The 13,252-nt window shown below is 53.6% G+C and overlaps 1 protein-coding gene across 5 annotated transcripts in view; it reads left to right on the forward strand.

Moving 5' to 3' along the window:
• LOC116951005 (uncharacterized) overlaps positions 1–13,252 on the forward strand; it is a 376,180-nt gene that overhangs the window by 77,913 nt on the left and 285,015 nt on the right. For all 5 annotated transcript variants that reach the window (XM_076073279.1, XM_076073278.1, XM_076073280.1 and 2 more), the window contains exon 5: positions 2,477–2,558. In XM_076073279.1, the coding sequence (XP_075929394.1) occupies positions 2,477–2,558 (82 nt within the window). The remainder of the gene's footprint in view (positions 1–2,476; positions 2,559–13,252) is intronic.

Consider the following 13,252-nt stretch of genomic DNA (forward strand, 5'->3'; position numbering starts at 1 on the left):
ACGTGGATAAAATTGAGAACATTTATCACAGAAGAATCTATTCAAACAACATTCACATGCAATCTCTTTGAAATTTTAGTTATCATCTCTTAATTTTTCAGTAAAAAAAAAAACCCTTGCAGCGGAAAGTTGCGACGTACCCTTCACCTGTGCAAGCAATTTAAATCGCATCAATCCCAAATGAAGGCACCTGGTGCAAAATGCTCCACTCGTGTGAAATGCGTTGCAATCATCTCGATAGTCCACGCGATACAGTGACTTTAACATAATATTGTTGTGCTAGGCTGAAGTACACACTTGTGCTGTGAAAAGGCCTCGTTATGAGCGCGTCATACGCCTCCACCTGTGGAGTCCTCTCTGGACAAAGGAGACGAAGACACGCCCCCACGCGCCCCCGCAACGATCCCCCGTATATCGCGGACAGACTGTTGGGTGCACGTGCTGTCAGTAGCGAGGAGCGCCTAGCGTTGGTGGCGCAACGCACGAGGGGGATGGGTGGCCAGCGCCGCGCCCGGCCGCCTTTGTCTCCCCAGTGGCAATGTTTTTTTTTTTACACACATAGCGCCAGGTATTCATTTGAGGCTGAGTCGACCTAGGGTAGGCCCAGGGCAAATTCAGATAATCGTCACTGGTTGTTGGCCGTGAGTGGGAATCAAACTCGGGTCCCTGGGTGCATAGTGCAGCGCGCTAACCACTACGCTTTCCGCTGTCCAAAGTAAAAAGATCCCCCATATAGCCTTAACAGACTGTAGGGGCAAGTGCTGTTAGCGAGCACCTATGAAGGCCTGTACGGTACACCAGGGGGTGGGTGGCCAGCACCACACTCGACCACCTTTGTCTCCCCAGTGGCGATGTTTACACACCGCAACAGGTACTCAATTAAGGCTGAGTAGAATTAGGGGACGCCCAGGACCAGTTCAGATAATCGTAACTGGTGTTGGCCGTGAGCGTGAATCGAAACTGGGTCTCCGGGTTCGTAGCGCAGCGCGCTAACCACTACACAACCGCTCCCCACACACACCGCACACAATCATTAAGGAATTGGAAAACCAATCTGAAGCACTAGCAGGGAGTGCTGCACTGAGCCTTGGCATCCAGTGAGGTTTTTTTTCCTTTCCCCTGGATAAATAAACATCTGCCTTCGTTAATATTTAATGTGTATAAATAAACTGAGCCTGCCGATGACCTGTGCACCCAGGATGCCCTCAATCTCATCAGATCACGGAAGCTAAGCAGATTTTCAGCCTGGCCGGGGCTTGGAGCATGCACCACCTGCGGGGACACCACGTATCATAAACCGTGAACCGCGAGGTGGCCAGAGGATTCTTGAATCCATCTGTGTGGAGCTTTGAGTGTTATGCCTCTATGTGCGTGGGTTTTCTTCCAATACTCCTGTCCCCCACCCCCCTACAAGCAATGCAAGATCCTCCTGGAATAAAAGTCAACGCTGGATATAAGCACAGACCCCCTTGAGAGCAAGGCCCAGCCGTGCTGACATACAAACTAGTGTGCTTCTATCAGAAGCTGCCCTTCGCCTTCCCCCCCCACCATTGTAATGCAAGCACGTGTTGCTTATATGAGAACCATGCTTACATAAGGTGTGCTTATTTTGAGCGGCTACTGTCAGGGACATTTTTATGGCTGAGGCAACTTGCCGAGGTGGCGAACGTGGTTATCGAAGGCGTCGTGAAATATTGAATGTACGAAGCAATGTGTGCCACCACAGAGACAGCTTCCACTGGGGGTGGCCCCTCTTGGCTAGACTACGGCATGGTTGACATGAGATGTGATGTGAAGTTTCCTTTGATCGAAGTGCCCAAAAAACTTGATTGAAAAATTTGATCCTCTCCCTCTCTGCGTCTCTGCATCAGTCTTGTGGGTCTCTGTGCGAGTTTATGGGTCTCTGTGCGAGTCACTCTATAAACTATTAAACTATAAACTATTTTTTTTTATTTTACGAGGAAATACCCACTGAGCTACATAGCTTTTTTTTCAGAAGCGACCTGGCCACAAATGATAGCTCAACGATAGTGGCTTATTGCGTGGCAATTTATAGCAGCAAAATGCTGTAAACTCTGAGAGTCTATAGGTGTCCATGTAAATCTATACATCGCACAGGGAAGGCTGCCAATGGCAGGGAATCGGAATAGTTGAGATCTGGTGTGATGTAAGCTGTCTTGAGTTGCCTAAGCATTCTTAAGCCAGTGCACTGGACATTCGGTTGCCGAACGAATACGTTACAAGGTCGCACTCATCACACGCGAAGTGCTTGCCGCAAATGAACCACAATACCTTGCTGATCTCATCAAGTAGCAAAGACTGCCACGCGAACTCCGGTCGTCCTCGCAGCGGCTATTGGCTGGCACAATCGGGGAATTGTCACCTCGGCCCTGTCCACCTCCCCCCCCCCCCCGGGTGGGTTCGTGTGTGCGATCGTATACGGAGACCCCTCTCTCTCTCTCTCTCTCGTCGACAGAGGGCACGGATGGAGTGAGGGCGGCTGAGATGAGGGGCCACGGTCGAGGAGAAGCACGGAGGGAGGCGCGCTCGCACTGGAGGTGAGTGACTCCGAGCCCTCCCGAGCCCCGCGCTCACCGGGTCAGGCCGCTGCTGATTGGCTGCCACTTTTTGTCTGGCTTTGACTGCGACACCAACGGGGGGGGGGGCGCTGAAATGGGGCGGAGGATTTTTGGCGTTCGTGTTCGAGTGGCAGCAACTGATTTGTTCCAGTTCTGGTGGCATGCCGAAATTTATCCACGGTGTACCACCGCTCAGTTTTGCTAGACCTTTCACTGACCGAACAATATAGGGTGTTTCAAAAAGATGGACCCGATTTGAAATCGCTATATCTCTGCAACCACGAACCACTCATGAATGAAACTCTTACCACTTGGAAGGGTGGGGCATAGAGTTACAAATGATTACTGCTAGATGCCTCTCCCAGCGCACAAACAGCCCCTAGCCTCAGTCATTCTCAAAACAACACTGCCTCAACATTGGATAGGTCGCCCATACAGCAGGTGGAGGGCACATAGAGCATTTATAAAATGGTTAGTGAAACTTCATAACTCATTAAACCGTTTGTAACTTTTTGTGTAATTGTAACATGTTGCCATCGAGAAATATACTGCATTGAAATTGGGTCCGGTTGACGGTCAAATCTGGTCTCCCACTTTTGCAACGGCATTGTTATTGCATTTGAATGAATGGATGTGTTTGACGTAATAATGATGATTTATAAATTGACTTGTATAAATATATATATTTCACGTGTCCTCTTGATTTTGCAAGCTGTGCTCAATTTTACAAAACTTGATCAAGCAAAATATATATGATTCAAAACGCGGCGACAGGCACAGAAAGGAAAGCCCTGGCTCTCTCCCTGTGTGCGCTTTTTCGTGCTCGAGAATGGCTCATCATTTCAAGCAGCCGATCAATCAATTCGGCTGTCAGTCCGACCGAGCGGTCGGAGCTTGTGACCGACAATCAGAAGACTCAACTCGGGGTTGCAGCTTGACCGCCGGTCTGGATCGATGCGGTTATCATTGCCCTTGTCAAAAAGTATCCCCCGTGGGTGTTGTCTGGGGACGCCCGTAACCTGCCAAGGAAACGTGGATGCTTCACCAAGGGCTGAGGGACCCCCCAATGGGGATGTATTTATACTGGAGTGAATCCGATGAGATAGGAAGGCCTTTTTCACAGATTTCCAGTCACCCAGGTATATTGCTCCCGTTTGCGTGAAACGCCAAATATTTGGCTTGATCATTAATGTGACCTCACACCCCCCCCCCCCCCCCCCAAACTCAATCGTGAAAACACCACACACAGCTCGTCAATCGGTGGGTTTCCTATGGTGAGTTAAAGTGTGGGGTACTCCCACCTTTGCCAAGACGGTCTGGCTAGCCTTGAAGAGTGGGCCAGAATAATTGTGCCGTCTTACAAGAGGGCTCTCTAGAGCTCCCTCCAGCGGATGCCACTTCTGCCCGGCAGTGTCGCGAGCAAGCAATTGCAGGGCCCGCACCTTTACTTTAACAACAACAACAACAACAAATATATACATTTAATTCGCCGTAGACACGCAGGTGTAATTCATCTCGTAACGGGCGCAAAACAAATAAACGGAGTGTGTATTTCAAACCGGATTAATGGCGCGGGAAAAGGGCACTCGCTCGCTCGCGGGCACCGTAAGGGGGATGCGCTTGAGTGCACGCCGCCGTTCATTAGCGGCGGAGCCTGCAGCAGCACCTGCGGTGGTGCTCAACACCTGGCCACGTTCTGGGGGTCAAAGGGAAATGAAAGGAAATGGCATGGCTCGTTGAAAATGAGTAGGTTCACACCGACGGTCAGTGTTTTGTTGTTGTTGTTGTTTTAACATTTTCTTAGGGGGGGGGGGGGAGGGGGGAAGCTCTTGGCTAGAACCGTTGCGTTGGTTTATTTGCATTGCGCGTGGCCAACCACCACCCCCCCTCGTGTGCCACTGTGCTGGCCGTCATCGGTGCTGCTCGCTAACCGCACTTGCCCCAACGGCCTGTTAAGGCTACGCGGGGGAACTTCACCTTCATGGCGGCGCCACGGTTAGCGCACCGTTCAGCGTTCCCTGCGCTCCCCGCGGTCCCGAGTTCAATTCCCGCTCACGACCAACAATAGTGGTGACTATTTATACTCGTCCTGGGCCTCCCCTAGGTTGAATTTCTGGTGCGGTGCGTAAACATCGCCACAGGGGGAGACAAATTGTGGCCGGGCGTCATGTTTGGTGACACCACCCCACCGTTTGCCGTGCCGGCCTTCAAAGGCACTCGCTAACCGCACCCGCCCCAGCAATCTGTTAAATACTACACAGTACGTGGACTGTTGTGTGTGTGTGTGTGTCCGGGTAAGCGATTGTGCAGTGGGTTTGTGCACTGCACTACGATCACTGCCCCCTGACTTCGATTCCCATTCACCGAGAACATCAGGCTTCGGCTAAGAATGAAGACATTGTGAAGCGTGTGACACATTGGAAATATTTTGTCCCAAATACTCGGAATTCCCAACCCCGTGATTCAATCAACAGCGTGAACCCCGAGACTGACCGCTTTTCGCCATGCGCGTGACGCAGAAACGCTACTCGGCATGTCTGAAATCGATCCCTTGCCACAGAGAAACTGAATCCAGACATTAGCGATGTGTTGTGTTTTTTTTTCCTTTCTCCCCCATCCTCTCCCCACCTTTTCGGCCGCCGTGCGTTTGTTCTCGTTGCCGCTTGCAGATGGACAATAATACCGCATGCACCGGTCGCCGACGGCCGCCATAAAACGCGGCGGAATTGAACGCTTTTTCTGTCGCCATCGAGAAGCAAATTCGAGGGCTTTCGTCTCGCTCGCAGCGGTGCTCTGGAGCGATTCGACGGGCCGAATGGAAATGTGCGCTAGGCGGCGTTAGAATCGCACGTTCGCAAAGAGAGGCTGCGTCTTCGGCGACAAAACTTGAACTGGCGTCCCGGCGTGTCTGGATGCCATCAAGGCGCCGCACGAAACAGCGGGGTGTGTTGATCGTCTGGGCGAAATGGAGGTGTGGATCGGTGTATATTTTGAAGAGGCAGGAGTGCCTATAAAGACAAAGATCCCACGTGTGGCCTTTAACAAGCTCTTGGGGCAAGTGCTGTTTGCGAGCACCTGTGATGGCTGGGACAGCACACGAGGGGAGTCAGTTGGCCTACACCACGCCCGGCCACCTTTGTCTCCCCAGTGCAGATGTTTACACACTGCACCAAGTACTCATTTGAGGCTGAGTCGACCAAGGGAATGCCGAGACCCTGGTTCACATATTCGCCGCCGATATTGGCCGTGGGCAGGAATCGAACTCGGGTTACACACCGTTCCACGTACACCGCACCAAATGCGGGGGGTTCGCCAATCGAACCCGGTTCACACTGCGGGGTGAAAACTAAACAAAAGCCAAATAGGGAGCGAATGGGCGGAGGATAGGGAGACGATTTTGACCTTGGACTTGGCAAGGGACAAGGAGTTGACGGAGCAGATGGCCTAGTGGGAGGGTCATTCTACCTGGGGTAGTCGGAGGGATGGAGTGGACTCCCACCGAGAGGTTGAGTGGAGTCTTAGACAGGACGCCTTGGTTGATGGAGTGTCAAAGGCAGAGGTGGAGGGGGGCGGTGGAGGGGGGCGGTGGAGGGAGATGAGAGGGATTTAGGTAGGCAGAGGTCGAGCCTACGAAGGAATCTTGAAGAGAATGAGGGTTGAAGGCGAAGTTTAAATCACGTATCATTTTTGTTCTGCGTCGGAGTGGGTTTTGGGCAAGGAAAAAACCCCAAAAAGAACGAAATTTTGATAAACAGCTTACATGGTGCTCGGCGGGTCACGCGTGCAAAAATACGAAAAGGAAAACGGCGTGGGGGTGTTAAATAATGGATAGTTTAACTGGAAGCTCCCGGAGAATGCTCGCGCAAGGGCACGTCAAAACAGACAGCCGCCGACTGTTAATATTTTATGGCTCCTTGCGGCGACGGAGCAGCCTTTTTTTCCCTTCTTTCTCCTGCGCGCGTTCGTGTCCTCGCGTACACTTGGCGCAAACTGGAGCCACCATCCTCCGCCACGCGGCACGCGGAGACGCGCTGCTCGCCGCTGCCTTTGGGACGTTGTCGGGACTGAGGCGCGGCGAGTCACTGCCGGCGCGGCGAGTCACCGCCGGCGCGGCGAGTCACCGCCGGCGCGGCGAGTCACCGCCGGCGCGGCGAGTCACCGCCGGCGCGGCGAGTCACCGCCGGCGCGGCGAGTCACCGCCGGCGCGGCGAGTCACCGCCGGCGCGGCGAGTCACCGCCGGCGCGGCGAGTCACCGCCGTGCCAGCGAGTCCCTTCTGGTGCGGGAAGGCAGCATTTCAACGTCTCGTACATTAAAAAATTAGATTGTGAATGCTTCGCTACCCCCTTGTTGAGATTCGACAAATTGTCACGATCCACTATCACGATTTGTTTAAAATATTAACAAAAATCTAATCTATTTCCATGTTTGCCTTTGTGGTGCATTTTGAGCCTCTAGTTTCTGCGCAATTTACACGCATAGATGACATGCTACGTATATGACGGGACACCCCGCCTGTGATTGGTCCCTGGTGGTTTTTGTTGAGGATACAGATCTTCAGTGACCCGGTATTGCTAATGCTATCTCACTGTGAATGTGTGTTCATTGCAGCTGTCTGAATGTGTTTTTTTGTGTTTAAATGTGTGATGCATCTGCCAGTCCTCTTAGTCAGTCAACCCATGGCATATGGGTCTGTCCCATGACCTCCTGCCATTGAGCCTTCAACACTTCACGCGGCTTCAACGTGCACACAGCCTGGCACATGATCTGTGGTAATGTCACTGCCACTTAGTGGTGAATGGCGGATGTTGTTGTTGTGTGCGCGCTGACTTTGTTAGTGTGGATGTTGACCCTGTGTGTGTGTGTGCACGCTGACCACGCTTTGCAAAATCTCGTGGGTGCCACATCTGCACATTTTTTTCAGGGTGTCCAGACCGTCATGAACGCCCACAGTGGCTGCCCACCCCGCTGCTTCTCACAATTGATGATTGCGCACCAAACGAACGCTTATTGTGAGCGTGGCAAATCAAGAGTGGAGACCGTGACCTCTGGGGGGGAGCACAGAGCACACGCCCCCGTGCTCACCTGTGCCTCCATTTCCACATTTCCACGCCCGGTGACACAAATGTCCACGGGAATACGGGGGAGAGCCTCGTTTATGAATCTGGGTAAAAAGAACAACACGTAAAAAAACCCTGGCCGGCTAATCCCCCCCCCACCCCCCGTCCAGCGGCTTGCCCGGGACTCTTTTTGTCTCGCCAAAGTGGCCGGCGGACAGCGCTCGATGCTCCGCCAGATTTAGTGGGCAAGGCAAGCCGATGATCTGGAAGGCGTGGGGCTGGAATGGATACCGGGGGCTCGTAGAGGGCAGCCTTTCCTGGCTGCTCTGTTTTGGAGGGCCGTGCACTTCGAGGTTGCTGCTACGCTTGTGGATGATGCGGACGAAAGCCATCGCGCGCCCTGGCCAGTGCACTCGTCGCACCCAGCTGAGTTGATAGAAATTGTGGACGTTTTTTCACGGCTGTTGTCTCGTTCGCGCGTCGCTTTTGATCGACTCTTCATGCAGACAACAACGAAAAACGACGTCGCTCCGATCGTAACATCCGCACGCGCGTTCGAATTCGGCGGCATGCAGTTACTCCTCTTCCGTATTGCACCGGATTATCAGACCCCCTCCTGTGTAAACAAAGTTATAGAGGTCGCATCTCGGACACGCGCACCTACCAGGTTATGAGATGCACCCACACAGCTTTTGCCTTAAATTACATGGGGGGTGGGGTGAGTGAATTTTTTTATCTGGAGAAGGGGGGACTGCTTAGCCGGTCCCGTGTCAGTTTCATTCATTAGGTATAGCCCGGTGAGCCATGCGGCTCTTGACTCGGGTGCAACTGCAACAAAACAAAAACAGGAACAAAGAACATCATAATGTGACTCCGCGCAACAGAAAAATCCAGGAAAAAACACCGGGAAAACCCCAGGGCCTTGTGGCATCACGACTCACAGCTCTTCCCTATGAATGCCATCACTTCTGTACGTTGCATTCATTGTGCTGTTTTATTTAATTTTTTCCAGCTCTCGTCTTTGTCACCCCTCTCTCGTGTTTCACCCTGTCCCCCGGGTAATATTTTATTTTGCCATTCCGAGGCCCATTTACAGATTATTATAAAGTAATATAATCATAATAACGTGCAGCCCTTTAGCGCTATACCTGCTGGATGAAGGCCCTCTCATGCTACGTTGGTCATGGTGTTTGGTTGACCGCACTTAACCGTGCCGGCCCAGCGCCGGTTTGGGTGAATGGCAGAGCCGCGATGGCTGTCATAAAGGACTTGCTCGGGTAACACTCGCCGCTGATCTTAGCCGTGGCCCGGAATCAAACTCGGGTTCTCCAGGTTCTGCAGCGCAGTGCGCCAACCACTTATTCGCCACTTCTCCACACTCCTGCAGCTAGACTGTATTAATTATACTCATCATCATCATCATCATCGTTATTATTATAATTATTTGAACACGTTCCCCCCCGGGTCACCGGGTTCATAGCTCAGTGCACCGGCCACGGTACGACTGCTCCACCCGTGATTTGCGCATCTGCCATTGCAGAGCAGGAATGAGTCAACGTGCGCCGTTGGCACGACCCGCGGGAACTTTTCCACGCGAAAAGCAGGTTAATCATCCGTCTTATCCGAGAGGGGTATCTTCAATATGTATATGCAGTATGTGTAGAATGGAAGATAATGAAGAAATGGCACCAGTGGAGAAGGGGACAGGAACTCGCCCGCCTCCCTGTGGCCCGCGTGAAAGCATCGTCACGGCGCCCTCTGAGCCCCCTCTCTTCCCCCCCCGCGCCGCCGTCTGTTGGTGCGGCCCAGCATCGCAAACGGCTGCCCGTCGCTTCTCCAGAGCCTGACGTTCGCACACTGCGACGGCCGCTCGCTTGAGGCTGAGCTCGGGGACGCCCAGTACCGCCTCAGGTAGTCGTCGCTGCTGGTGTTGGTGGCCGTGAGCGGGATTCAAACTCGGGTCGCCGGGTTTGTGGCGCTGCGCCATGGCTCCCCCTCCCTAGGCGGCACGCAAACACAAGCTTCGCTTCACCTCACTCTGTCCAAAATAATGGGCCTGCCTGCAAGCGCACAGGCCAAACACTCCATGTTGCGGCATCGCGAGCTCTTCCCAAACTTTATCCCGTTTGGACGAGGCTATAACGCCGCAACCTCTTGATTTCCCATCTTCTGAAGAACTGTAATATTACGGGAATTACAGCCCGTAGCCTCAATAGATTATTTCTGTTGTGTGTTGCAACATTGTTGGGGGTCTGCTGCTGCTGGTAAAATCTGATGACAAGAGTTCCCCCCAAGGACTGTTTCTAACTATTGATGGATTCATCGATTAAATCGATTCTCAGGGTCACGATACATGCGCCATCGAATTCTCGCGTGTCAGAATGGACTATCTGCCCGATGGGACGCCTTCTCGCGTTGCCAACGGAACGGAGCGAGGAGACGGAGTGATTTGAGATCGGCGTGTAGGTGACTACACCCGTTGGGCCATGATGGGTGGTGGCGGCTTGGGGGGAGGCCGTCATCCAGCAGTGGATTGATCAAGGCTGCTGCTGCTGCTGCTGATGATATGCTTCTGAATCTGCCCCAGTTGTGGTTGTAATATAGTTATAATTTTGGTACCTCTGTTTTTGTTCCGTTATGTTTAAACGGTTGCCTTGTGCAGCACCTAGAGATATACTTGCATTTATTTGCCGATTTAAATGCAAATCTTCATTTTATATATACACACGGTCCCTATTTGCCTGTGGTTCCTCAGTGACCGTGAGATGCAATTTGCATGAACGACAACAGCGTGTGTGAAGCTAAAAACATTTTTCAAAGAGAAGACGTTTCAGGCACTGGCCCCTTACCGTGCTATGAAATCAGGACATAGAATGTGCCTAGAGCAAGACAGGCCTGTTGCCCGGAACGTCTCCTCTCACGTATAACTTCCCCCCCCCCCCCTCGCGATGGGAGTCAACGACAGGGCGTTATTGACGAACGTTCTTGCATTTTCTTGCCGTTGTTAAAAAAATGAATTATGGTGAGCGACGTCCCCCTTGGGGTGGGGTTTAAACGCCCGATGCCTTATTGCCGTGATGCGCACAACGCTGGAAACAACAACAACGGCAGCGACGATGGTTCGCCCCGCGCATTGTTTTACGTTTTTATTGCCCATGGAGCCGACACTTTGACGTGTCAAAATTCCATCTCCGCCTTTTTATTACCTCCGAACGTCGTCGCACGTTTAGGCCACGTGCATCGGGCTTTGCCCCCCCCCCACCGCCCACCCGCCTCCGCCCTCCCCCACCGTCACAAGCGGGGGCCGCCCGCTCGTTACGTGCGATTTGTGAGGCGTTTGGGACCGTTTATGAGGATTTGTGGGGGGTCTGCCTCTCTCCGCCCCTGGTGGGGGACTACTCGTTGTCCATCTGTCGCGACGCTCTGCTCGCCCCGCTCGCTCGCCCCGCACCCTCACCCCGCTCGCTCTCCCCGCACCCTAGCCCCGCTCACCCCACTCGCTCGCCCCACACCCTCACCCCGCACGCTCGCCCCGCTCGCTCACCCTGCACCCTCGCCACGCTCTCCCCGCACTGCAGGTGGATTCGCGGCATTTGGTCAGTGGGGGGGGGGGGGGGGGGGCGGACCAGGCCGGGCAGCAGCGATTGAGGGTTGGCGGACGTTGTTATTGGTGATGGTTAGGGGGAGGCGAGAATGGATTTCCAGCGGGTGATGAAAAAAAGCCTCTAAAGCACGCGGTCGCAGCCAATCAAAATTGATTGGTGGCGTTGTTGTTGGGGGGTGACGGGAGTGGCAGAGACGTCGTTAGCGTTGGTGTTGGGGGTTACGGAGTCACGGAGTCATCGTTAGCGTTGGTGTTGGGGGTTACGGAGTCACGGAGTCATCGTTAGCGTTGGTGTTGGGGGTTACGGAGTCACGGAGTCATCGTTAGCGTTGGTGTTGGGGGTTACGGAGTGGCGGAGTCATCGTTAGCGTTGGTGTTGGGGGTTACGGAGTGGCGGAATCATCGCTAGCGTTGGTGTTGGGGGGTGACGGAGTCACGGAGTCATCGTTAGCGTTGGTGTTGGGGGGTGACGGAGTCACGGAGTCATCGTTAGCGTTGGTGTTGGGGGGTGACGGAGTCACGGAGTCATCGTTAGCGTTGGTGTTGGGGGTTACGGAGTGGCGGAGTCATCGTTAGCGTTGGTGTTGGGGGTTACGGAGTGGCGGAATCATCGCTAGCGTTGGTGTTGGGGGGTGACGGAGTCACGGAGTCATCGTTAGCGTTGGTGTTGGGGGGTGACGGAGTCACGGAGTCATCGTTAGCGTTGGTGTTGGGGGGTGACGGAGTCACGGAGTCATCGTTAGCGTTGGTGTTGGGGGTTATGGAGTCACGGAGTCATCGTTAGCGTTGGTGTTGGGGGTTACGGAGTGGCGGAATCATCGTTAGCGTTGGTGTTGGGGGTGACGAAGTCACGGGGTCATCGTTAGCGTTGGTGTTGGGGGTTACGGAGTGGCAGAGTCATCGTTAGCGTTGGTGTTGGGGGTTATGGAGTCACGGAGTCATCGTTAGCGTTGGTGTTGGGGGGTGAGGGAGTGGTGGAATCATCGTTAGCGTTGGTGTTGGGGGGTGACGAAGTCACGGAGTCATCGTTAGCGTTGGTGTTGGGGGGTGACGAAGTCACGGAGTCATCGTTAGCGTTGGTGTTGGGGGTTATGGAGTCACGGAGTCATCGTTAGCGTTGGTGTTGGGGGGTGAGGGAGTGGCGGAATCATCGTTAGCGTTGGTGTTGGGGGTTACGGAGTGGCGGAATCATCGTTAGCGTTGGTGTTGGGGGGTGACGGAGTCACGGAGTCATCGTTAGCGTTGGTGTTGGGGGGTGACGGAGTCACGGAGTCATCGTTAGCGTTGGTGTTGGGGGTTACGGAGTGGCGGAATCATCGTTAGCGTTGGTGTTGGGGGTTATGGAGTCACGGGGTCATCGTTAGCGTTGGTGTTGGGGGTTACGGAGTCATCGTTAGCGTTGGTGTTGGGGGGTGACGGAGTCACGGAGTCATCGTTAGCGTTGGTGTTGGGGGTTACGGAGTCACGGGGTCATCGTTAGCGTTGGTGTTGGGGGGTGACGGAGTCACGGAGTCATCGTTAGCGTTGGTGTTGGGGGTTACGGAGTGGCGGAATCATCGTTAGCGTTGGTGTTGGGGTTATGGAGTCACGGAGTCATCGTTAGCGTTGGTGTGTAAACATTGCCACTAGGGAGACAAAGGTGGCCGGGTGTGGTGCTGGATACCATCCCATCGTGTGCTGTGCCGGCCTTCGTAGGTGCCCTTAAACAGCACTTGCCCCAACAGTCTGAAAGCTATTGGGGGGGGATCTTTGTCCCGTCGTGTGCAGCATCTTCAGGCATTGCTGCAGACAACTAATAATGATTTACAGCCCTTTGCTGAATGAATGCTTCCTCGCTCCTTGTCGATCACGCACTTCGCTTCGTTGATCGTACCTCACCACACTGATCAGTGCGGGTTGGTGGTGAAGGATGGGATGGACAGGGTGGTGCTCGTGACCGATTCAGATATCGCTCACCACTGACATTAGCCACGGTCGGAAAGCAAACTGACGTGCTTTTCACAGAGCAGT

This window comes from Petromyzon marinus, chromosome 41, assembly GCF_048934315.1.
Source record: "Petromyzon marinus isolate PM22_M1 ecotype Great Lakes invasive population chromosome 41, UKy_Petmar_22M1.pri1.0, whole genome shotgun sequence".
In the NCBI taxonomy this organism is placed as follows: domain Eukaryota; kingdom Metazoa; phylum Chordata; class Hyperoartia; order Petromyzontiformes; family Petromyzontidae; genus Petromyzon; species Petromyzon marinus.